A 27,209-nucleotide genomic window follows, 5' to 3' on the forward strand; every position below is an offset into this window, starting at 1 on the left:
GAGCCGATTCCAGGCTTGGCTTGGCTTGGCCTGCTGTTTGGCCGTGGTAGCCGTTCAATGGATACGTGTCTGCCTAAAGCCAAAAGGCAACCGTTACGTGTAGCCAACAAACATAGCCTTCGAGATCGGTAACTTCTGCGTGGATTTTTTACGCTGGCACGATCTCCAGTTATAGCCAGTGCAACATTTCAGTGCTGGCAACCTAGTGAAAATATTGTAAACATGCTCTGCGCATGAAGTGGGCCACACTCCATACGGTTGGATGGAACCAGAAGGTACAGTTCAGGGCAGAGACCAAAACCACGTTGAGAGAGGTAACCAAAGCCGTGGATGCAGAGCTTGAAAGGTGGGGTACGGATGAGGCAATGGTGGTCATCCATGCAGGCTGCAAGGAGGTGCTGAGCGGGAGTGAGCCCCATGAAGAGGTACTTAATGACCTACGCGCGCGGCTGCAGAGGTGGAAAGAGAGAGCGCCAAACTCTCGGTTTGTGGTATATGCGCTGCCGGTGCCCTGGAGAGGCACAAGTGAAATCCTCAACACTTGCAAGCGATGGAATGATGGGATGAGGTCAATGTGCCGGGAACTAGGTCCATGGGTGGAGGTTGCAGCATCCAGCAGCTTTCGGGAAGAGGTACCAGAGGACCTGATTTATTCAGAGAACATGGCGAAGGACATCGGGAAGCGCCTTGGGAGGAGGCTGTGTGCTTTTTTAGATGTTCGCCCAGCAAGGAGCCAATGGAGAGAGAAGTGGAGAAGCGGATACCGAGCCAACTCGGTGATGGAAACTCTCAGCCAGGCGCTTGTACAAATGGTCGAGGGACAACGCAGGCGGAGAGATGGCAAGGCACCCAGGCGTATGTAGGCTTTCCAGGGGCCAATGGGACGGGCATGGAGGTAGATTGTGGTCAACCGGGCGAAAGGAAGGCGCAAGGGCAGCAGACGAAGTGCTTACCTCAAGGACGTCGGAGACGCAGGGGTCCTCGGAAGAAGGCATCCAACCAAGCGGAAAAGGTTGGGTTTCTCAACATGCAAGGTGGCCGCACCGAACAGAAATGGGGAGAACTAGTAAAGATCATGCATGAAGAGCATTTTGCGTTGATGGCAGTGGCAGAAACCCACCTTCGTGACCAGGAGGTTCCACCAAGCGATACTGGATTTGCATGGGAGGGATGCAACCGGCAAAACGGGGAACGACGAGGAGGGGGACTGGGCTGCATGTGGAGACTCCCACAACAGTGGACAATGATTAAAGCGGAATGTTCAGAGCATATGTGGTTGTCTGGGAACATTGCAGGTAGACGGATTGCATTGGCAGTAGTTTACCTGTGGACTAGTGCGCAGATGCAGAAGAACACTGAAATATGCCAGTGTCTTCGTGGGGACGTGGAAGACGTCCACCGGGAAGCCGAGATAATCATAATGGGCGATTTCAATGCACACTTGGAAGACCTGGACGGCCGCACCGATGCTATCGATAGACTCTTGCAGGAGCTCGCATATTCCGCTGGGTTGGCGATAACAAATCTAACAGAAAAGTGCTGTGGAATGACGACCTGGTCCGTGCGTGATCAACAGTCGTGCATTGACTACTGCCTGCTGAGTGAATCGCTGTACGAGCACCTCCAAGGAATGGTGATTGATGAAGATGGGACGGGCAACTTGGCCAGTGATCACAATCGGATACAGCTGATTTTTAAGGGTGGTTTCCAACAGGGCAGAAGCCGACGCCCAGCAGTATCCGCCCGTCCCAACGAGAAGGCCTTGCAACAAATGGCGGCAGAAGTGGAAGAACATGCGGACACACTGGAGTCCTACGATATGTTGGTAGAAGAATTGAGAAGAGCCCTAAAAGAATGGAAACCAGGTACAGGGCGTCGAAGAGGCCTGAAACCATGGTGGAATGGAGAGGTAGCAGTGGCTATAAGACACCGACAGGAGGCGAGCCGTGCCCACAGACGCCTCAGCAGGGGCGGCGATACAGAGGCAATTCTTAGAGCGTGGGAAGTGTACAGAACCCGGAAACTGGAGGCAGCAACACTGGTTCAGTCATGCATCCGGGTGGTGAATCAACGATTCATGGCCGATTTGAAGTCAGCGGGAAAGCAGGCGCCACAGCGCTTTTGGCGGTACATCAAGAGGCAAGACCGGCCGACGCCCCAGCGGATACTGTGACAGGCATCGGATGGGGAGGACAAAACAGGGAAAGAATGTCTCCCGTTGCTGGAGAAGTGGATCGAGAGTCTTCAGCAGCGAGGTGATATGGAAGGCGTGCCAGTCAATGCAGAAGGACCGTACACCTGGCCTGTCGCAGAAGAGCAGACGTCGGCGGACCTTAGGATGGCACCAACAGATAGAGAAATCAAGAGAGCCATGAAGAGGGTAGATGCGGGCACTGCGCCGGGTTGTGATGGATTGCCAATGAGCCTCATAAAGGCACTGGGCCCAAAAGCCAGAGAGAAAGTGGGGGAGTGTGTGTGGCTGAGGCGCTGGTGGACGCCAAAATCCCAGAGGACTGGAAGCGGAGTAGGATCAAGCCCCTGTACAAGGGTGCAGGCGATGCCAAGGACTTATCCAGTTACAGGCCTATCGCCATAACGCCTGTTCTCTATCGGCTGGCCATGCAGGTAGTGAAACCAAGACTACAGCGATGGGCAGAAGCCACCGGTGTGCTGGGCGAGTTGCAGATGGGCTTCCGCCAGGGTCGTCGTATAGAGGACAACTTGTTGATCCTCACCCAGGGCATCGAGATGGCGAGTCGAACGGGGAGCCCGCTTTATGTCGCCTTCCTGGACATTGCGAAGGCATACGACTGTGTCGACCGTGAGATATTGTGGGCAATCCTTGGAGAGTTGGGCATGGCGGAAGAGGACCTCGGACTGCTTCAGGCCATTTACAGAGATGTAGTGGCAGAGGCAGAATGGGAAGGTCACAGAACCAAGCCTTTGGCCATGCCTAGAGGACTCCGCCAGGGCTGTCCACTATCACCAGTGCTATTCATGGTGTACGTGGCCGGTGTCGTACAGCACCTGGAGAGGTCTGGCTGTGGGTACACCATGGTTCACAGTGAATGCGGCCGACAGGTGACAAGCCATATTCTAACGCTGGTGTATGCCGACGATTTTGCTCTGCTTGCGGGGGCTGTTGGACATATGTGCGAAGGAAATGAGTCGGCTCCGCCTGCGTTTCAGCCCTACAAAGTGCGTCGTGATGACGTGGGAAGGTCTGACGTACCCCAGGACACAACGTGGAGGCTACAGGACAACGACATCCATAGGAGCACCGCAACTAAATACCTGGGTGTTCGGCTGACAGCGGGTGCAGACTACCTCTCGGCACACGAGAAGGAGCTGAGGGCGAGAGCGGCCCGATACAAGGGGATTCTGTGCCGGAGAGCGCTGTGGTCGTACAACCGGTATGAAGTCATGCGAGCGCTATGGAAGATGGTGGCAGTGCCGGGCCTCACGTACGCGAATGCTGTGCTCTGCCTCTCCACTGGCGTTAGGGAGTTTTTGGAGAGGCACCAAAGAGAAATAGGAAGGCTAGCACTGGGCGTACACAAGCACACACCAGTGGAGGCCATACAAGGGGAGATGGGCTGGTCTTCCTTCACGGCGAGGGAGGCGGTGGCCAAGGCAGGGTACGAGAACCGGCTGGTGAGGCTCCCTGAACAGAATGTGGCCCGCAGGATGCTCGTCCACACCATCTTCGCCGGTAGGTCTACGAGATGGACCAGACGCACAGCGGCTCTACGCCGACATTTCGGGTTGCCGGCAGTGTGTTTGGAGAGAGCAAACGAGGAGGGGAAGACTAAACCCGGAGAGGGAGTGTGGCTCAAAGTCCACGAGGTAGAAACGACCGCATGGCGGGACTCGGCCGCGACAAAATCATCTCTCGAGATATATCGCGGCGAGAAACCTGAAATAAGCACAGAAAGGATATATGACAACTCGAGGGGAAGTGCTTTGCTGGCAGAGGCGAGGGTGGGTGTGCTGCGGACGCGACTCTGGAGAGCGCGATTCACAGAGGGTCTCGCGAAAACATGCGCCCTCTGTGGGGGATCGGACGAAACGCTCAGCCATGTTGTCCTCGAGTGCTGCGAGATTCGTCCGCCGGCCGGCACAGCGGCACTGCCCATCGCGCTTGGCTTCAGTGTAGAGGGCGGAGAGCTGCGGAAGGTGGTGGAAGTGACGAAGAGGCGCCTGGAGTACTGGTGGCGGCGCGGAGCGCTACGTGTTTAGTGGCAGCTTGTGAGCCAGTTTGGCGACCCTTCTTTTGAGTGTGTGTGTTTTTTTTTTCCTTTTTTTTCCCCCTCGGTCACGCCGGTTTTGGACATCAAACTACGGCGACCCGTTAAAAAGGGCGAGACCACCAACATCATCATCATCATCATCATCATTGCTGACAGCTTGTTATGGCATTCAACGTCGCACTCTATCACCCGCCGGAGTCCGAAAAATCGAATGGCGGGCTGTGGGGCGTCCGAATTTTCGGTCGTGAGTTTACATTACTTCAATGGGACGAGTGGCGGTGCCGCGAAGGTGTTCGAATAAACGAGCATGTCCGAATTTTCAGCGTCCAAATAAACGGTCGGCGACTACCGAAAAATTCGTCCCGGTCCAGGGACTGAACTGCCAGCACGAGTCTTTTCTTTTTGAGAAATGCATACAGATTTCTTTAGCTTTGCGCTACAAATTGGTGCATGACAATTTTCCTATTCGAAAATGAAACTACAGCACAGCACAAGACGAAAGTGACAACACGTGTCGTCTGCTAAAAAAATAGGTTTCAGGGCTCACACAACGTCAACTGTGCCCCTATTCAAGCTAGATCGTTGAGATGGGCATTTGCACTGAAATGTCGCATAAGCGTACACTGTCCTCCCAAGAGATCTCAATGCAAGGCGCTTCACTGAAGACGAAAAGAGTCTGCTGATTGCACATGTGAATGAGTAGAAGCACATCATTGAGTGCACAAAAGCTGATGTTGAGTCGGTGGTGCAAAAAAAGAAAGAAACCTAGCAGAAAATTGCCAAGCGCTACAATGCTAACCACGGATCACTCTGCACAAACACCTGCAGTTACAAAAGAATACTGGTATAACCTCAGGCAGAAATACAAAGTGAGAGCACCCCTAAACTAGTAAGCCCAACATGTTCTGCATGACTGGCTCATTTGGGCAAACTACATTTGTAATCGTCCACATGTTTCGTATTCGGTAGATGAGTCAGTGCTGAGCATAAATACAGTACTAGTCTTTAAGACCGCATTTACACTCAGACTTCCGCATCCTCACCGCCGGGACTTATAATGTGCACAGTCGACGCATCCGGTTACGCCAGCGAGGGAATGTGGCCACTTCATAAACGTCCCTTGGGAAACCTCGTCGACTTCGCCAAGCGCATCGGGTGCAGCACTCCTCCAACTGCATGGCACACCGTCGACTGAGGAATGCGGATCAGAACCCCAGTGGTTGTCTGAAACGTTCCAGCACCGTAAAACCTGAGCAGGCACAGGCTGTCCCAGCTCACTTGGAGACGTTCACTGTGGTATAGCGCAACAAACACACGGGGACACAGGCAAGAGAGACTACACAGGCGCTAAATTTCAACTAGGCAATATAGAGAGATAGGCAATTTAGAGAGAAGTAGTTGCACAGCGTTCTTTGCGAACCTGTAGGGAGCCATGAATTGTACTTCTTTGTACAGCTCCATCAAATTTCCTCAGTCACATAAGGCATGTTGCAGAATCTTCGGCAGGGAATGCGCCTTTGAAAATGCTACATCCATGGCAAGGCAAGCAAACTCAAAAGCAGCCAACCTCCGCGCAAAGTCTGTTCAAGAGGCGGCCACGTTGGAATAACGGGACTAACACACCAAGTCAGTTTCAAGCTAGCCCCGCAGCAGACTTGAAACTTGAACGGACTCTGGCCATGCCAGGTTGCCCGCTGTTATCCAGAAGGTTGACAACAATTTATGGCAAGCGGCACAGCTGTCTTGAGACTGCCGGAAGTCCAAGTATGAGCCAAGTAACATCTCTGCATTTGGGGGTTATAGTGACAAATTCAAGCGTCCTTTTCATGACTTGGGTAGGATTGTACTTGGGTAGGATATTTAAACAGCATTTGAAAGTCACAAAAAACCAGTATTTGCGCAGTGTCACAAACGAGTGCTTAATAAAGCGCGCGCGCAGCCGCTTTCAAACGGCTACGAGACAGAACGGCGCGAGCCGCTCGCCCAAGAAGCGCGAACGACAAAAAAAACAAGCATCAAAAGACGCCGGCGCACCGCATCCTCCTCATCCACTCGAGCCAAACGCAGACAACGCGATCAAACGCCCGGCAAAGCCTGGATGTTTCTAGAAGGAAGGGCGGACGCATCACCGATGACGCCGCTGCGAGTAGAACCGGCAAGAGAAATCTCGAACTATCCTTAGCCTTGGCTGTACTGCACGCCGAAGAACCCTCCAGACGCTTCTAGAAACCAGGGGAGAAGGGATAAAAGCGTGCAAACGACGACGATTCAGTCAGACGAGAAGTCAGTGAAGAAGTAGTGTAGACAGGAGTGAGTCAGTCGGCCCGGATATGGTGAAGTGGTTATACTGAATGTGGCTCCGTTAGCCAAAGAAGACGTGTTTATGATGGTGTGCGGTCAGTCGATCGTCAATCTGGAAGAATTGGATGACGACGCCGTGTGAGCCGTGACAAGTTGCGACGACGATCAACGCTGGAGCTGGCGTGAGTGTTTCCTAGAAGAGACGCATTCGATTACCGTCCAAGAATTGTGGACTGGATATGCCATTGCACATTCTGGACTTCAACTGTCCTTGAATAGTTGTAATGCATGCGATTGCATTTGTAGCGTGTGATCTGTTTGTTTAGTTCCCGTTGTGTAAACACCATCTGAGTGATATTGTGAAGCTGTAACTGGTACCAGCCGAGTGTGCATGTATTTTGTGTTATTTGTATTGCCTTAACTGAGAATATATTTTGCTTTCGTTTGTGTTATCGACTCTCGGCTCTGACTCGGTCTTTGGACCACAACCGGCGTTCGCTGGCGCACCAAAAGACCCACTCTAAATTGTCCGCGCTTTCGTGGTGCGTTTTCGGAGGGCCGTGACACCAGCCCTTGGAATCCGCCCGGCGATTGCCAACCCGATTAACGGGATCAGTGACACGCAGCCTAGCGGAAGAGACTTGACGCTGCACTATGGAGTCCTTTACTTTGCTGTACACAATCCAATGCTTTTATGGGCACAATAATTCGTGCTAAAAATTATAGTATGTATATTATCATTCATCTCCGCTCAATTATGTGAGCTAACCAGGAGAAGCAGTGCTGCCTTCACGGCATCTAGTGAACATGCTGAGCCATGACGCATGCATGCAGAGCACAAACAGTAACCGCTGTCGCGCTCACCTTACACTGTTTACAACATGTGTTGTGTGTACGACATTATAGTGGCTGCAGATTGGAAAAAAATTCAGGAGCCCTTGCCTTATCAGGGGGGCAAGTGAAGCTTGGTGTTTGTGTGCCTGATGTACTCTTTCGTGCTTTCTTCCTAACGTTTCCTTCCTCCATGCCGGGAATTGGACCTTCATCCATGTGCTTAGCAGCACAACTACAGGCAACGGCAACGGTCATGCGTTCATATCCAGGAAACAATGAAATGTGGAAACATGAAATTATGTCACCTCGACAAAACATGAGATTGCTATATCAGAAACAGCTGATCGCCAACAAGCCCACGATCCAGACAGCATTACTTATACATAACTTGCAACTATGTCACATCGCGGAACTCTGGGATACGATTCCGTGGCATGCGCCGCCATTACCGAGCACATGGCAGCAGACGACACCGACTCAAGCTGTGCGGCTCTCGCATTTTCCGTCAACGCTGCTGCAACGGCAATTTGTGCGATATTTCGCTGCTGCACGAGAAGTGTTAATCAATAATAATAAGAAGAAACAGACGCGGGGACGTACTGTTTGCCAAACGTGATCACAAACACACACGAAAGAGCTGTCCGAGAAGCGGAGCACATGGCTTACTACGCGCGTAAACAGGAAGGACCTCAGACGTTGCACAACGTTTGTGTGTGCGGGTGTCCCTTCATAACAGGCAAGTAATGTTTCCGAATCTCCTCACCTTTTCGCCGAGTTTATCACCACGGAGTTATGCGCGATGTCAATTTTTGTCGAAACGTGAAGCACCGAATTTAACACAGCGATCGCACCTTGGTTTTCGGGAGGCCCTTTTATCTCTTCGGTGAAACGAACCCCGACTGGGCGCCAAACATGTTATTGGGCCATGGTTTTATGCAGCAATCAGCGACGAAATCTGTGCAGTTTGAGCGCCGCAAAATGCAGGTGGCGAAAAGCGCCGTTGCAGGAGATTCGTGAAAAGTTGTTTCAACCATTACATGCAACACCACTGACGACACTGCAGGCTGCATAATGTCCTGAACGATTCTCGCTCGTCATAAGCACAAAGCAAACAATCAAAACGCGCACTACGCCGAACGATCCGCGCGCGAACGTAAACACAGCGCGGCCACTGAGACTACGTATGTGCTCTGTGATGGCGGACGGAAGGCAGGAACTGACGTCACTTGCAAGTTATGTATAGAAAAGCTGCTCGTACAAATACATGTGTGACCAGCACCCCTTCTAGGGCCGCATTTCTGTATGCTTGCCAGCAGCGCCAGGTTTTACATGTATGACGCAGCCACTGAAATCTGCAAGTGATAACACGCTTCGCTTGAAATTATAAGTCTTTCACATTGTTTTCTGCATTCCGTGATTAGACACCCTATGATCGATAAGCTTTCCACTGCACTAAAGAAAACAGGTTAGGTACTATAACAATTGGTTGTTGGTTCCTTTAACTTGTTCCGTACCGCGCCCATAGGGCATTGATAGCCCGCTATAGATGGTTTGAGTAGCCACTTTCGAGACATTCTGCGCCATCCGTTGTGAAGGAGAAGAACTACAGTTTTATTCTTTATGTATTTTTTTCCCCGTGGCCTTGAATTTTGAACGCACTCTGAAGTTCCATGATCGTCTAAGTGGAAACCGAAAATGGCCACTACCGGATGCGGCGCACGCGCGTCCTTGCCCTTCGAAAGATCGCAGATATCGGCATTCTGGTGTGTTTGCCGCTGACTTTCCCAAGTTAACGAGCAGCAGTGAGTCTGAGGATGCTGCGTTTTGGTCGGATTTTGACTCTGCAAGCAACAACAATGCAAACCGGCCTGCAAAATCAGTCAGTTTCGCTTTCTGCTTCAGGCCATCTCAGCTCGTGTTTCAGAACCCGCCTAATGGGATGGAAAATTATAGAAACTCTAAGGAATGCAAGTGCGACTAGAAAACCAAGCAGAAAACAAGAGTTTCCTGCAAGACATGCGACATCACGCTATGCTTTACATCAAGGAACTGCGTTGCCACATGACACGCTCAAATGTAGTGCGTACAGTAAGATCTTTGTCGGACAAGTCCTGCTCAATGAGAAAGTTTGAATTTTTCAAAGATGGTGCTTATTAGACAGCAGTAAATTTTCTATCTCATAATTTCTGTTATAATTTTTCTTAGTAGGTAGAAGTGTGTCTTTACAAACTCTGTTCAGTTTTGTCCCGCAATTTTGAATCTGGTAATTTACATCACTTGCATCATATATCTCATTATATGAAACTTGTATGCATGAAAAGTTCATTCATTATGCTTTTCGTTTATGCATTACATAAAATCTTAGGTGAAGTAGTTCCTTCAGCAAAAAAAAAAGATCTAATGTAACCTACAAAAAAATCACACCATCTCCCGCTAAAGGGGACCATGAGGCGATGCGAAGCAGTGTTTCGGCATGTAGAGCCTGCGTTGCAGAGGGAGAGTGGACAGGGGAAAGGGGAGAGGGGATGTGGAGAGGGGAGCAGGGGAGGAGAGGGGAGAGGGGAAGGGGAAGTTGAGAGCGTTTGCGCTTGCGCAGTAGGGGTGGTCACGCCGCACACCACCACCACCACCGAATTGAACTCTGCTATAAGATGATTCACATCTAAAACCCCTTATTTTCCCCGCAGCAGGGTAAGAGTTAAAGGGCCAGTCAACAGGCTTCGACTTTTTTTTAACACCTGCCAAACAAGCCTGCTACTTCGTGCAGAAGGCCATGGCGATTACATTTTGCAAATATCACAGCGCTGCGCACCGCGCCGACGATTCATTTCGAAAAACAATTCCCATGCCCTTCTCCTGCGCCTGACCCATCCTTTTTGCCCACGCAGTGACGTAATCTTACCCATGGGAAACATTGCATAGTACTGACTTGGTCAATTGGTCCTTTGCACTACGAAATGGCACATTGGCCCTACAGTGATGTAGTTTTGACCACGCAGTCTGCATTTTCGTTTTCCTGCGCTGCCCTCTGCCGTTTTGGTAGAGCCCCGAGATTACTCGGAGAAGCCAGAACGAAAGCCTCCGATAGTCAGAGGCATCTTGCAACTTTACCGCTAGGGGATGCTCCATGGCATACTTGTTTACCTCACCAGTGCTTCGCCACCCTTGCACCGCGCAGCTTTGACACGTGGAGAAAACCCCGCTCAGTCATTGGCTGCGCACCGATGAGATCATGTTACGTTGCCGAATTGGGCGTAGTCCCGACAACAGGCCATGCCTACTCCGCTTCGCTGCTGAGAAGGGTGGGAAGCCCGAGCGAGAAACCACAACCAGCCAAAGCGGGTTGTTCTATACCTTGTATCTTCCTTATTACAACATTTATTCGCAAAATTCTAACCGCAGCATGTTCACATCGTACAAGTGCGCAGTTATCTCTCCAGCACAAATTTTGGAGTCTTCCAGAAAGTGCCCAATATAAGAACAAAAAAATTCGGCAGATCTCACACCTTGTGGGAATCTGTTTCATGTGAAACCGATTCCGAACCGGCTTTGTGCGACAAGAACTTTACCTGCTATAAAAGTTATCGTTTTTCTAAAATGCTTGCCTCCTTGCTCTGCCTCTGAACGATAGTTCGACTACAGCTACGTCGGCTCGTCAGCCTTGCGCTCTCGTTGAGACGCTACCATCACTATTTAGAGAACTTCATAACAGTGCAACAGAGCAGCAAGTTGGGCTAGTTGGTTGATGTTCATTCTTCAAAGGTATACTGCGCTAAAAGGAACAAGGACACAGCGCATGTGTTGTCCCCCCTTTTCTGTGTCCTTGTTCCTTTTAGCGCAGTATACCTTTGAAGAATTCATAACAGTGGTGGCAGCGGCGGGATACCACGACCCATATGAGCAGCTGTGCACATGAGAGGGACCCCCCCTCCCTTACTTTATAAACAAGACCCTCTCTAATGTGGAATATGGACAGAAAGCCAGGACTTCCAGGTCACATGCCCTCGCGCTACACTTTGGAAAGTTCACCATTACAGTTCTCTCTTAGGCTTTGTTCGATGCCTCAGGTGTTTTGGAATTTATCTCATGCTTACAGGTTAGCTGCAGAAAAGACCTAAAGTCTTTAATGCATTCAGCTTTGATGCAACAGGAGCTGCCTCGGATATGAACCGTTCCATGGTTCACAGCACACATCAACAATGGGGAAAACAAGACAGTGCAGTTGCACTGTTAGTAATGTCTCCAACTCTGCCTTTGGCATTTCAGTAGATTGATTACATGAGGAGAAGAGCCGGTAGACTGCGAGACGTGCAGAAATTACCTATAACACTGTACTACAATCAACATCAGTGCAGCCTTCACTGCCAACTTGTGACGACTTTGCTGTGGTAGGTGTGCTGTTAGTATCACTGTACAGACATTGTACATAATAAACTGCACAAGTTATTCCTGATAGCAACACACAGGAGAATGGGTCCATGCCTCTTTTTCGGTGCATTTGTATGGCTGCATGCTATCATCATACTGAGTAACCAGCACAAGAGAACAGGACACAGCACGAGTACTGCTACCATATATAGCATGTGTTGTGTTCGCATGCTACAACCGCTATGTATGTCGCGGCTGTAGTTCATGGTGTTGGCAACATTGCTAATTACTGCCCATGATGGCACTAAAAAGGAATAAAAAGCAGCCGCAGCGAGTGGTTGCGGCTTTTAGCTGAGTTGTAACTGCGTTTCAATGCGCCACTGCTCCTGTGATACAACAGCAGATATTGTTTTAAATTTGTAATACTTTAGCAAGCAGCTTAACATTTACAAGCAGGTCAGTTAACAAGCCTTGGGGACATACATGCTCAGGTGAACCATCTAATGAGGCCAACTTACTGATTGCTCCATTGATGTGCGGCTCTTCCCCAGATTGGGAAGTCACCACAGGTATTTGGATACACTTTGAACAAAGGCACTCTTTGCCAGTATAGGTCACCTTTTCCCCACTGGGAAACTGTTGCCTGCAAAGAAAAACAGACATGTGATCATGCGAATACACTAAGCTCCATCAAAACTCACATGTCCCCATGAACTCCCCTTGGCCCTGTCTTGCGCAAGCCGACTGCACTTTATCCCTGCAAACTTCTTGGCTCGCTGCCGTCCTCAGCAGCTTTTCCCTTCCTAACCACCACCCAGTTTAACTTGTTTCGCTTAGTACCGACTAGAATACTGCCATGCGCACTTCTTTTGCTATTTTTATGTAACCAGTCCATTACACGTATAACCACTGCCTTGTGCAAACCGCCCCCGAATGTCTGGAAACCTTCCCAATTATTTTAGAACCTTCTGATAGGCTTGAGCGCGCAAACACGAACAGTGGAGTTTATTCTGGAACGAACGCGGCCACCAGTGATAAAGCTCGAATGTTCGATGCCACATGTATAAATGCTGACACGTTTTACCGCCGAACGACGACAGTGCTTGCTGCTATCAGCATGTATTGCTTGTACTTTACATTCCCTGGGCACAAGTTCGCCCAAATAAAGACAGGGTTCGTAGAAACTTTGAAGGACAAAGTTCAAGGATTTTCAAGGGCTTTCAAGCCCCTAACAAAAAATTTTCAAGGACTTGAGACAACACTTATTGAGATCATAGAAAAAGACAACACTGTTAGGGGTGTGTGAATATTCGAGTTTCGAATTCGAATTGGATAATAGCTAGCCAAATAATTTGATTCGACTTTCGAATAGCTAGTATTCGATGTTCTGAATAATTCAACAGGACGAATACCTAACACGCGACAAAGGCCAATGTTGCAACTTGGTTAGGGTGGGGTGGCTAAAACTAACACTAACGTCGTTGCAGTAGGCTTTTCGTTTTAACTTTCATTGATATCCTGGTTCAAACGCGACCGCACGTGTATATTAAAGGAGATTATGTCATTTGCGCACGTAAAAAAAAAAAAAACAGGCGTCGCTGCCGCTGGGAGGCGGCACCCACAAGCAACAAGCTGGCCGACCAACCTTGGGACATCCGGCAAGCCGAAGATGCCACCCGGCTCCAAGGGCTTTGAGCCGTCACCTGATGCCATCATCATTGACGTAGCTGGGCCGGGACAGGGGTTAATCCCCTCTTCCCCCCGCCTCGCTCGAAGGAAACTGCCGGACTTTTAATAAAGTTTACTAATTCATTTACATGAGTCAAGCCCTTCACAACTTCGCTTCCGAAACGAATCCACGGACTTCTTGCGTAGTTCGGTCACGTATGCCTCAAGCGCGATAAAACGTCCCGACTTTGGCCCACAAAACCCTCGCTGATTGGCTTCACATGTGAAAATTTGTTCACGCTGAGCAGTCGCCACTGCCGCACCGCACCGCTCATTCAGAAACTCTCATCATTCTCGCGTTCAATTAAAACGCTGCTGTGAATGGGCGCCCGAAGATTTTTAGGCCCACAGCACCCATTGCGATGGAGCACACATAACTACTGCAAGATAAGCCGTATTATGCTACGATAGGGGAAAAAAAAAACTAGCTACCGTACCCCCTTCTCTTAGCCGTTAGGAGGTTAGGAGTGGAGCTGCTTATTGGGATGGCGCCTCCTCTATAAACATGCTTGCGCGCCTATAAAAGCTGAAGAAGAAAGAAAAAATGAAACTCCCGAGCATGCGCGTAATAAACCTGTCGCCACGCCATAGCATCAGCGATTTTTCCTTTGTCTCGCTGTAAATGGCGGTACACGTCTAGTGTAAATATACTATTCGTTATTCGATTCGATATTCAATATTTTTGGTCACTATTCGGCACTATTCAATTCGAGATAAAATTTCACTATTCGCACACCCCTAAACACTGTATTTTACAGCATAGAAGCACATTTTTCACAGCACACAAGCCAAAGCAGGCACATTTTTCACAATCAATAGCTAACTAAAGAAGTTTTGACAAATCCTTTAATTACTCATTTTTGTTCATTGCAGGCTTTATTGCAGTGGACTGTTTTATGTAGGCTCCAGTATTATTCTGTTAGTTTGCTTAAACTAATTCACCTCACAATAAAAACGTATTGCATACACACACATAAAAAAGACCCATTTTCAAACAGTCCCAAAAGCTTTCCCTCCAACTTGTCATCCATTTCTGCAAGCTCCAGTGTTTTTCCCGAGTTGTTTCACATGACAATGAATGCGATGTCGTGCCTAGTTGTCAACACTAGTTAAATCATATCGACAATTGTTACCTCTTCACCTCAATATCATGTATTTCTTCAGTGCATGTCTGCTCGATCACTTGTTTTTTTTTTTCTTTCCTCCATGTAGGGTTTGTGCGCAATTGAGACAGATTTTTTTTATACCAAACTTCAAAACGCCACCAGCCTTACCACGTTTCTCAGGAAAAAAATGAAGGAATTAAGCTTTGTTTGGTGGTGCCACTGTAACCATCTACTGAACTTTGGCTACAGAAATGGAGTGTAGTGGCTGCCTTGTTGGCTCAAGTACATAGCAGCCAGTCGTTCAAAAGCACAGGCATAGCGATATTGGCGGCGAGGAAGGTCAACCCCAGCTTTAAAATTTTTTCCAACTTATATGAGTAGATATATATACGACATAATTGCTACTAAAATGACGTGACACAATAAAGCAGGAAAGAAGCACAAACACGACATAACAGGCAGCACTTGCAACTTACTTTGTGTCAGCAGCAATAATGTCATATATCAAGTCATATAATAACTGGGCCATATACCTGTCATACACCAACTAGGCCATGTACCAAGTTTTCCTGATGCGCATATATGCACACAGCCCTCCCCATCGCCACATAATAAAATCCTCATTATGCCTCTGTTCAAAAGTAGGCTCGTGTAAATATAGCCTTCTTGGTTCGAAGCGCTTTCGAATAGCAGCAGGATTTGAATTGTGGTAGGATGCAAATTATATGCGGTAAAATACGTTAAATTTTTAAAATTTGACATACTTAGCCCTCCTCACAATTGATGCTCTTGCAAAAAATAAAGATTAAGGCAGCTTCGCAGTAGTGGTGCCGATGGATTTTATCTCTTTATTTCTATTTATTCCTTCCTCTCTCTTTATCTCTTTTTCCATTTCTCACTTGTTTCCTCTTTTTTTCTATTTTTATACATGGTTTTGCCTGAGTTACGCCAAGCGACGACAGCATACTACAGCCCAAGCCCCTAAAGTGCTCCACACTTGATATCATCATCAAGGCGCTCGAAGAACAAGAGGAAGAAGACTTCTTGGCGCGAGCGTAATATGCTACACATGGCTATGCTATAGGTGGTTTTGCCAGCGTTACACCAAGATACATGAGACGACGACAGCATACGACAGCATATAACAGCCCGGGCTCCTAAAGTGCTCCACACTTAAAAAAAGACCCAAGTGCAGAAGTGTCGCTTTACGGCAGTACAGATTACCCCCAACAATGTGGCTTCACGGTACAGCAGCATCATGCTGCAGCGAAACCATCTTTCAGGCAGGTTACATATGGCATAATACGTCTGCTCGTTCACAGAGCAATAGAGGATTTCTTTTTAGTTTATCGCCACAATTCTAATCAGAGAAAAAAACACCTTGTAGCTCCATCTCAGAAGTTAGGACTAGCAATATATGTTCCAGTAATTTTATCATTTGGGGGCACTTCGTTAGGTTATAGCCACAGGGACATCTGCTCTGCTGTGTTCGATTACATAAATGAAACAAAAAGATTACCATGTTAGTCTACTTTTCTCTGTTCTTATTGTTGGTTTGAAATCTGCCATTATTTCTCTTAAAAAGCCCAGGCGATAGTCTGGCCGCTTACTCATTAAGCATTTTCATTTATTCAATGTTTTATTTTTAAGCTAAATTTCCAGATTTGTTTAGCTTCCTAGGTCTTTTCCTTAAGCATCCTTCCGCACAATTCTTGACCCATCCCCCTTTGTGGGTGAGCACCGTCAGGAAGAGGTCACCATCATCATCATCATCATATGCATGTTTGTAGTCATCGTAGTACTGTTCCTGGCGAAAGCAATTATGGGAAAAGTTCGTCTAGATGCACACTCGAGTCTGGTTTTTGCATGCAACAGTTTCTTCAGCCCTAATGCACACGTGACGCGAGACAGGCATTGAAGGAAGACTGGGTACGCGCAGAAAGTACCCTGGAGACCACACCAACGATATCCACCTTCTTGCGCCTGGCGTAGGATGTCCGACAATGACGTTCCACCTTCACCGCCATCTTAAGAGGTGACATTTCGGTTAAGTAATTAACTAAGCTTAGCTCCTCAACAGCATTTTTCTCAGAAACAACATGTTTGACAGACACAGATGCATTTGTACATTTTACGACGATCTGTTTGAAGCAGCTGAAGCAGTTTCCAAGACAGAGAGAGTTTCTTCTGGCATAAAGCTCATGAACAAGGCGTTATCCAAATCTTTCATACTCCTAAAGCTCCACTTATAGCTAAGCGTTTTCTTGTGCTTGTTCAGATAGCGCTAAACACTCCCTTTGAGCTGTGCAACTGAGCACAAATGTCAGGAGAGTACAAGAAGCACATAAATACTCGCACAGGCTGCTCATTAGCGGAGTAGTATGCGATAGCCACGAGCAGCTGTCGCTTTCGGGGATGCTTATCACTTTCGCGAGATTTCGCATATCGTGTTGTACCGCGATTGTTACGTGCACTGCGAAGAGTTGAGCTTCTCTTCACGGATGGGGCGAGTCGCGCGTGATATTGAGACATTACTGCCCGTATTTGTGCGTGTAAATATATATGCACATATATATAAAATGATAATATCGCAAAGCGTAGAGCACCACCGCCCCTCCTGGCTTCACTTAGGTGATTGCCCCCCCCCCAATCACTTAAGAGGGGGGGGGGCGCAAAATCTGCCCCATACATTGACTTAGAAAGGGGGGGGGGCTACGACGAACCTTTGCCCCCCTGATGGGGAACCCTGCGCACGCCTATGATAATACATACGGGCTATATATTTACATCTTCGCATTTTAAGATGCTTGGGATAAGCCCTGATGCATGAAGTTTGTGCCTCGGAGGTGAACGCGCGCCTTTGTCTCGGCTCCTTGGCTCGGCTTCCTGGTATTTTAAGCACTCAGAGGTCGCATAACCGATATGCATAGTAACCGCGGAAGCACGCTGTTGACACAAGATAGCATTTCGGCATTAAAGAAACAGAGCAAAACTGGCAGAACTCAGCCGTCACTAATATAAATGTTGTGATAAATTTATTTGTACTCAGATTACTCATGAAACAGTCGAGCGCGTTGCAGTTCATATAAGGATCAATGCTCTGGATATCGTAGAGACTGTCGGCAGAAGAATGGCAGGCTTTCGTCGCTGGTTTGTTATTTCTTCGTAGTCAGTGTTCGTAGTGACTTATAGTGTAGCGCGGCTCGAAGTGTTGCTTGCAAACCGCACAGCAATCAGTGAGCATCCAGGTGCAAAATCCGATTGTCGCCTTCTTTGCACATGTGCATCCCAGTTGCTGACAGTCTCCTTTTCATAGCAATTTAGCACGCTTTCTTGCTGCTTTCAATGGCACACTAGAGTCTCGCTGCTGGCGAAGAAACTTCGAATAGAAATGCACCCGTGTGGTCAAATAAAATTTGATGATTCGCGCACTTAGCTCCTCAAAATGCTCTGTGCAGCCTACCCGAGTCGGAGAACATCCAGACAGCTCTCCCATTATAGTCCAGAACAAATCTCCGAACACTTTGTTACCATTGGTCCTTTTTTTCAATTACACGTTCAATGCCACTAAGCATAGATGTCAAAGCACCTGATGGATGCTGCAGTGCACCAGGGCACAAAGGATCGCATCTCTGTTAAGGCTGCTGCTGCTGGTACGTGGTTTATCAGATATACAAGTTGCAAGGCAATCTTCACAACTGGTGAACTTTCGCGCCTTCTTCACGACATAACCACCAAGGTAAAGGTAATACAGCGCGCTTGCTTTCGCAGTCGTGCGGCAGTAACTGTGCTGAAGTGTATCAGCTGTCATTGGCTCCTGCAATTCTATCTGTGAAATGACCTCTCAGCTCTTCCTCCCGGGCTTCTTTTTTCGAAAGAGCGATGACCTTCTCGTCGCTGAGGCTTTCGTGCACTGCCACAAGGACCGGGTCTGCTTCGCCTGAGCAGTTTCCTTTTGTTGCCATTGATAGTGGCGTGTACAGGCTGAGAAGCCTGAAATAATTTGTAGCCATCAAACTAGCCTTGTAGCCGTAGCCACAAGGCACGCCTGAAATAATTTGGCTGAGTCGGCTGCAAGTGGGTAGTGGAAGCAGTTTCATGTTTCTGAGCATGTTGTATGCTTTAGGGCTGGCCACTCGCAAAAGCAAGCAATTCATTATCCATGCACGCGTGTACCTCACTCCTTTAGGGCCTTTTGCATGGACCTGTTTCAGAGATGCTTCAATTGCCAGCTGCTGTATAGGGGGAAGCATGCTCAATGCCTTGCTAATTGATTGAGACTTCTCATTCGTTAATTTGTCCTTCAGCATCTTTATGTCCTGCATGAAGGACGCCCTCTTTGCTGATGCCCTCAGGACTTTTTTTCGCAAGTTTTTGAGTCGGCTGCTTTTCTGGACGAGTCGATTTCACAATCGGGTGGCCTCTCTCGCAACTTTCTTGTCGTGGGTGCGACATGCTACACATGTTGGTTGAGGCGACAGCACTTTGCACTTTGGTGAAATACACTTGTTACACTGTATCTGGCATCCTTTACACGCGTGAAGCTTATGTACAGCTTTTAAAAGGGCGGTTAAGTCCTCGATAGCACGGATGGGAATACTTGCGTAAGCACTCGCTACACGACCGTAGGCACTTCCTGTGGCCGAACTTTCGCTGGTGACAACTACGCTCTTTTCAATTTGCAAGGTTTTCTCTTCGTGCTTTACCGTGAAAGATGCGACGAATTCGCCCTCACTCCTGTCACCATGTTCATGAACCCCCGTAATCACGCGCCAGCCGGGGGGCAACTCTACAGATTTCATATCAGCTATCGTTAATTCCTGAGTGTCTTGAGCTGGAAAGTCTTCCGGCTGCTCAGTTACAGCATGGCGCACCTTGGCGCTGCTCTGAAGCTTGATCGGTGGGTCGCTTCGCGCTTTTGCACCTTGGCTTGCGTTTTTTCTCCGGTGGCTTCGACAGGTACGCGGGCAGGTTCAGAAACACCTTGGGTACGGCGTCTTTTGCGAGACTCCATTTGCCTCGCGGGATCTCGACGGATTTCCCGTCGATGACATGGACATACGTTTTCAATATGTCCTTTTGATGAAAGTGGAGGTCGCACACTCTTGACGTTGCTGTCGATTCCTTGTCCGCACGTGGAACTGCTTTGTTCCAAGCTGCGCGAAGACTCACGTCGGTCAGAGCGTAGAAAAAATGTCTGTCCGAGCTGCTTGCGTCCTTGCGGTATCCGCTCGCGCACCCCGGCACGCAACAAGTTGGCATGGTTCACCCGAACAGACGACACGTGATGCGAACGCAGTATGAAACGCCACCACAAAAGCTGCAGAAGGCAGATAGAGAACACGAACACGCGAACGCAGTACGAAACGCCACCACAAAAGCTGCAGAAGGCAGATAGAGAACACGAACGCTTGTGCAGCGTTGGCCGGCGCGCGCGGTATTTTGAAGCCCGATGCGACTGCAGCGCCAAAACCTAGCAAGTGTGGTGGCGGTTCCGCGCAGCACAAACAAGTTTGAAAACTGAATGTATTCTACTAACGTTGCTTACCGGCTGAGCATCACCTGCGACGCGGCGCGGCCGCTCCGTTCGTTCCACTGCCCCCTTCTAGTACACTGTATAAGATTGACCTAGAATAGGGGGAAGTGTCCAAAGCGCCACGCGAATACATGGGAGGAGCGAGGGTCTTTTGCGGTGAACTTCCGCGCCGCGGCGCTGCCACGCCGGACCCGTTAGAGTTACTGTATATGCTACCTTACACTAACTCTAGGACCCGTGGGCTATCTCCGCGGCGGAAGCCGCGTCAAAGCGGCGAGCGTCTGCTACGCGCGTGATATTTTGGCCGCTGTTAGCTAAAATTGCGGAGATTTGGGCAATATTTAATACTGCGTCACTGTAACACAATACTGCAGCGACTCATCACACAGAGAACACGTTTGTTAGTTTGTGTGCTGTGAAACGGGGATCTTGTGTATATATCCTTTCAGCTGGTTTATCACCGCATTGGTCCACACTTCCGTGGCTGTTTGAGGAACGCATCCTGCGCGCACTTCATCGTGAGAAAAGGCGCTTAACTTACTTTAGTGTGGAATGACGAACGTAAACTTGCTGCAGGAGAGAATAAACTGGAGATAACCAGGAGAACGTAGCACATATGCACGTAGTAACTAGCTCATGCATGCTAACGCGTTTGTACCCTTCATATCCTATCTTTTATTTCGTGCATTCGATTTGTTTTATAAGGCTGCCTCCGGCGCTCTGCTGTTTCAAGCCGTTTCATGCGAAGCCGAATGTTGTCAGTCAGCGTGGCCGCAGTACCAAAAGTAAAAAAAATTACTCGCGTCTCGTTCACGTGGTGTACACGAAAATTGGCACGGAGGGGCAGAATGTACGTATGCCCAACACGACCGATAGGTCATGGCATCACTAACTTGACATGCTTGCCATTTGCGTAACGACTAACAATAATAATATGGTTTGTGGTGCGCAAACCCGCTTTCTGTAGCCAGAAATAATTCTGACGATGTGTGGTCTGACGATTTGTTTCCGTCAGGTTATAAAAAAATGGTGGTCACCAATATTGCTGTCAACATGTTAGACTTACCCATACATCTTGAAGAACTGACCGCATAGGTAAAATGTATGCGAAAAAAATACATGAAAAAAAAAACTAGGTCCCTTATGCATTCGCCTGAGATGACTCGAAAACGAAAGCCATCTTCTTTTTCGTCAGTCGATGCATTGAACCTCCCCCGCTCATCTCCGAAAGCTTTCTGCACATAACGTAGTTTCGGACTGCCCACAGGATCGAAGGCATGGCAAGCTTTCTGCACCTCACCTGCTTTTACATTGCTTCCGTGATCGGCCCCCGATCACGGAGGCAATGCAAAGCGACCATGTCATGTGATGGCGTCATCATATGACGTCACAAGTTCTGTCGACGTCATCGCGTGATTATGTGCATCACTCGTGTTGGCTACGCGGGACGCCGACGGTCAATTTCCGTGTTTGATGAGGCACCTAAGGCCTTTAAAAAAAGACAAACCGAACAAAGTGAAACGATAACAGTGCAACATCGTGTATCCCTCACTTCATGTTACGAGCGATCGCTCGAAAACAAACGTGATTCTCAGTTCAGAGCAGCTGATTGCACACGTGTGCGGGACAAAAGAGGCTTGCTTTAGCCGTCTGGTCATCCCTTTATATTTATTCAAGAGATGAGCAGACTCGCTATTTAAGTACTCCGGAGCTTCAGCACGAAATTGTGGTGGACGCTATATTGAGGTGATCAGGAAAAAGCGGGAAATTGCGGTTGCGTGCCCTGTTGACGCGCACTCAACAGCCACGGAAACAATTGTATTTTATGTAACTACTCATCCACATCTTGTTGTAATGCCGCTGAACCGGGCGAACGCTAACCTCCGAGAACAGTGAAAACATCTGAAGTTGAGAATGAGTTGTTCGAAACTGTTTTCATTTCGTATGGTGAAGACTTGAAGCAATGCACACATCTCGTGCGAACGTTTCATACTGACGTTCAACGATCCAATGCAAGATGCGATAATATATATATATATATATATATATATATATATATATATATATATATATATATATATATATTATCGCATGTTGCATTTTTTCAGGCTAGGTACATAAGAGATCTCTGCATTTGGACAATTTTCTGAAGTGATTGAGATATTACACTTCTATTTGCAATTTCTTACCGTATTTTCGTTCAGGCAGCTTGTACAGCAAGAATGGGGGCATTTGTAACTTTGTTTCATGATATCTGTATATTTGTAAAGCATTTTCTATATTACGCCTTTTATGCAAAAGCTTGTGGAATAAGGTTAGTTTACCTGGCATTGCTTTTCTTTCAAATGTTTGCGCACGGTGAGCCTTGTTACACGCTACCTCAGAAGCAAAAATAAGGCAACAGCATTGCGGTCGTATGGCCGTCTCTACTCTTTTTTTTAAAGACGATAGTCTTTCTGGGGAACTTAAACGCAGAAATTTTGGTCTGTCTGTCTGTCACCCAATTCAGCCACCCGGCCAAAGTTTAACCACTTGCAAAATGCCCAGCCATCTGGAACTGGTACCGCCGTTCATACTTGTGAACATTATCGATCAAACGGCAAATGTTACGCATATCTCAGGTGCAACATCAATACATAAGTATTATGTGGTGTGTTCCTTTACTAGAAAATACATAAATGCGTAATTCTAAAGACCCTAGTGTTTATCAGGCTGCGCGAAAAATGCTCGTGTTTTTTGGGCTGCGCTGCAAATGCGACGCTATGAGCCAGATACGGTGATTCAACATAGAGTAGGAGGACTCTTGTAGCACGGCCGGCAGACGACTATCGTCTTTCGACAACATTTGCAGCGAAGCATGGAGATACGCGGGCATTTTTTTGTTTCCCTTGCGTGTGCTCCGTCCATAATAAAAAGCTAGTGGAGGCTAATGAATTGTCGAATAAAGCGGTGTGCATATGGCTAGCAAACCAGTGGCGACCATGAGCAAAAAGCTCGTAGTGTGAAGCGGTCACTGCGCGCAAGTATTTCAGCTGACTGCGCGTGCAAGTTACTTTTTTTATTACTCTTAATTCGTGCATGCGTGATGCTATTGCCCGATTACTCGTGCGAATAAGTTCTTTTTTTCGTTCTTTGCTTGTGCGTGTCCGTTTTGCCCGTTTTTACACATGCACCAATGTTCTCGAACTCTGACCGGAACTAGGCCACAGTGATGCCGCTTGACACATGATTTTTTGCATTCTGTTGTTGCCCCAGCACTAACACAACGCTTAAAGATGGATAAGCTCCATTCCACACTGCATTATAAAAGTTAAGTAGACTTCAAGTGGCCTGTGTGGAAACGCGGCGCAAAAAACTACAGCGCGTAGCAGACTCCCCTCGCTTTCCGCGCGCTCCCCGAGCGCGGAAAGCCCACGGGTCAGGCGCAGCAGCGACGCGGCGCGGGTTCACGGCAAAAGGCGAACGCGGGAGCCGGCGCATTGGACATTCCCCCTATTCTAGGTCACTCTACACTATATCAGGAGTTCGAAAATCGAAGAATCCCTCCATGCTTTTTTTTTTTTTTTTTGAGAAATAGCTGTCTTTGCCCTTGCACCTCAATATGGGCTTGTCAGCCTCAATTTTTACTGGATTCGGATCGTACATTTTCCCGGATCGTACGTTTATTTTCCGCATTTTTTTTTTCGGAAATGTATCAACGAGGTTTTACTGTACTTCTACTCATGCAGCGACCAGCATTAAGAGGTTTCTTCTTGTCTGATGCCTTTCTCGATCGCAATTTCCTTACTCTCCTTGTGGGAGTCTGTGCATGTTAGCTGGGGTATTTATAGAGGGCATTTTTTTTCAGACAACACAGATTTCTTAAAAAATTGTATGACAATCAAGTTCTGTTCCTGTCGTTTTTGCACTTGCACGTGAACTCTGTGTCAAGGCAGAAATACTCTGACGCTACTAAAATGACATTGACACGACTGATTAGTAAAAACTTAACTTTTTAATTACTCACATGAGGGCAGTCATTTATATTAGAACATTGTAGTGCGTGCCAATTTATGGTATAACCATTTTTTTAGAAATCACGAAAGTTGCATGTAATTAGAAGTTTTCATCATTGAATTTAAAGGGTGATATCAAAACTGACAGCATTTAGCGCGCAGGAAATGTGGCCCTTCTGTTATGTACGACTGGAACTGCACCTGACAAGGAAGTGGTGAAATCTTAATCAAGGTGTGCCGAAGCAGAATCTGGTCAGTAAAATTGCCAAGCATTTTGAAATACACAAGTAGACAGCTTACCCCCGAATGCAGAGATGTTACTTGTCTCGTACTTGACTCGTACTTGACTCAAGACAGCTTTGCCGCGCGCCATAAATCGTTCTCGAACTTGCGGACGACTTGCGGGCGACTTGGCTCGGTCGAAGTCAGGAGAAGTTTCAAGTCTGCTGCGGGGCTAGCTTGAAACAGTCTTGATGCGTTATTACAACATGGCCGCCTCTCGAATGGACGTCGCGCGGAGGTTGTCTGCATTTGAGTTTGCTTGCCACGCTATGAACGTAGAATTTTCTGAGGTACATTGCCTGCCGAAGATTCCGTGACCCGCCTTACGTGACCGAGGAAATCCGATGGAGTTGTACGACTAGGAACAATTCCACGCTCGCTACAGGTTCACCAAGAACGCCGTGCGAGAGCTTCTGGCCATGTTGCCGCTCCAAGAAAGCGGGGACAACTGAGGACAGCCTGTGCCTCCCATGTTGCAGCTACTGATGGCGCTCAGGTTTTAAGGCGCTGGAACATTCCAGACAGTCACCGGGGATCTCGTCCGCATTCTGCAGTCGACAGTGTGCCGCGCAGTCGGAAAAGTGACCCTACTCATCACAAAGCGTTCGATGGTGGTGCGCTTCCCGCAGCCGGCTGGATTTCCTAAAGTTATGCGGGACTTTTAAGAAGTGGCCGAATTCCCTGGCGTTACAGGATGTGTCGACTGTACACACGTGCGCATTAATAGCCCCGGTGGTGACGACGCCGAAGTGTTCCGTAACCGCAAAGGCTATTTCTTGGGACTTCCTTATAGCTTTAATTGTATTACAAACAGGTGCTCTCGTACAAACAGGTGGATGAGCTCTTCGTTCACCTCGCAGGACGCACATGGCAGGCCTGCGTCTCTTTTTCGTTGTTCGCGACAAAGCTTCCAGCAGATAACATATCCTGATCATGTGGGTCCCCCCCTCCCCTCACCAACATGCAGCGCGGCATTGCTGCACCCCACGAGGTAAAATTCCGCCGAGGCCCATGATCCCGACCCCCGCTTCTTGTCTTGTTTACCAAGAATCAGAAGTTCAAAGAAAGTAGACAAATAATGAGCATTTCCAGTTCTATTCTTTAGCTTTTTTTTGTCGGGTGGCGGCACCCACATGGGCCTGAACACGGGCTTTGTACACTTTGTTCTAAGAACTTGTTGCTTTTTTATGTCGTCATATATAACTTCGACCTAGCTCGCTACAAGCATGTCCATAGGCGAATAGAAAGGCTAGTACCTTGAAAATTCGCGATACCTCGCTTAAAACGTGCGAGCCAGGGCAGCGCATATACACTCTGCGTTTGATAAGAAAAAAAAACTATGAAAGAACACAACGCAAACCGTGCCGTGTTTCGCATTTTTATGGGAAATTCTATTAGCGCGCAGGCCAAAACAAGCAAGCTTGGAGTAACGTGCCGCGCTTGGGCGGCCACTGAAACCAGCGGGCAACAGACGCTTTACACAAGCAACACTGTGCATCGCTGCAGCGGCGGGAACCACGTGTCGCTCGTTAGCCGTAAAATGACAAAAATATGCTTGTAGCACTTTGATCTGATAGTTCTTTTGAAATATACGAACTTTTCTTTCTATAACACGTGCCAACAACTTCATTATTAACCTCGGTACCAGGCGAGCAACGTGTTTCTGCATTGAAGCTCGTTCTTGACTTGACCAAGCAAGACAGCCTGAGTGTATATGACACGCGAAGGCCGACTTGGGCGCTTTCAAGTCCGCTGCTTGCTTCGGGCCGACTTGCTCAAGTCAAGTCGAAGGCACGAGTCAAGTAACATCTCTGCATTTGGGGGTTATTCTTTGGGTGTGATGTGTGATGCTTAAACTATAAACAGGCACAAAGAACTATTTCTAATTCATGCTTAAACTATAAACAGGCACAAAAAACTATTTCTAATTGTTGGGGTTTAACATCCCAAAACCACGATACGATTACAGGGATGCCGTAGTGGAGGGCTCCGGAAATTTCGACCACCTGGGGTTCTTTAACGTGCACCTAAATCGAAGCACACGGGCCTCGAGCATTTTCGCCTGCACCGAAAATGTGGCCACCAGGGCCGGAATTCGATCCAGCGACCTTCAGGTCAGCAGTCGAGCATGATAACCACTAGACCACCATGGCGGGCGAGAAGTGCTGCAGTGTCTGCCCACGGGTTCTATGCTGCACAAAGAAAAGGTTGATACTGCGGTTTTCTTGCACACAGCTCAGAAGAAACAGATAAGCACCATGCAACACACAGAAGGATAAGGCGATCCGCTGGCGCAAGAGAGATTATTTCCCGTTTTTCACAAAAAGATATGGCCACGACGCGCCTTCATTCAAATTGCATTACTTCCTTGTCACGGATAGTTCCAGTGTGACATAACAGAGTGGTCGCATCTCGTGCGCTCGGGGCACTATCAGTTTCCATATTGCCCTTAAAGGGCCCTCAACAGGTTTGACAATTTTGAGTTGACGAGCGCAACGCATGCACTGGGCGTTCACGATTACGTCTGCCAAAGTTTGCAACGCTACGCGCCGCAGAAATGGGTCAAATTTCAAGCTGAACGCTGCTTGCCCTTCTTCTCGCGGCCAGGTGCCCAGAGAATGAGGGGATGACGTGCACCGTGGAATGGCCCTACGAAGATGGTAGTGGAGTGACGTCGCTCCTCTACGTAGACGACTGTGCTCTGACGTCGCCAACAGTAGCACACAACACTGCGATAACTATTTGACATGATCTGTAGTTTGTGTAATTTGTTGCTTGAATGAATGAATAAGACTTGACAGCAATAATA

The 27,209-nt window shown here is 48.1% G+C and overlaps 1 protein-coding gene across 2 annotated transcripts in view; it reads right to left on the reverse strand.

The window, feature by feature from the left end:
* LOC119379499 (actin-binding LIM protein 3) overlaps nt 1-27,209 on the reverse strand; it is a 618,577-nt gene that overhangs the window by 481,774 nt on the left and 109,594 nt on the right. For both annotated transcript variants that reach the window (XM_037648800.2, XM_037648799.2), the window contains exon 4: nt 12,272-12,396. In XM_037648800.2, coding sequence (XP_037504728.1) covers nt 12,272-12,396 — 125 coding nt within the window. The remainder of the gene's footprint in view (nt 1-12,271; nt 12,397-27,209) is intronic.

Source organism: Rhipicephalus sanguineus, chromosome 1 (assembly GCF_013339695.2).
Source record: "Rhipicephalus sanguineus isolate Rsan-2018 chromosome 1, BIME_Rsan_1.4, whole genome shotgun sequence".
Classification (NCBI taxonomy): domain Eukaryota; kingdom Metazoa; phylum Arthropoda; class Arachnida; order Ixodida; family Ixodidae; genus Rhipicephalus; species Rhipicephalus sanguineus.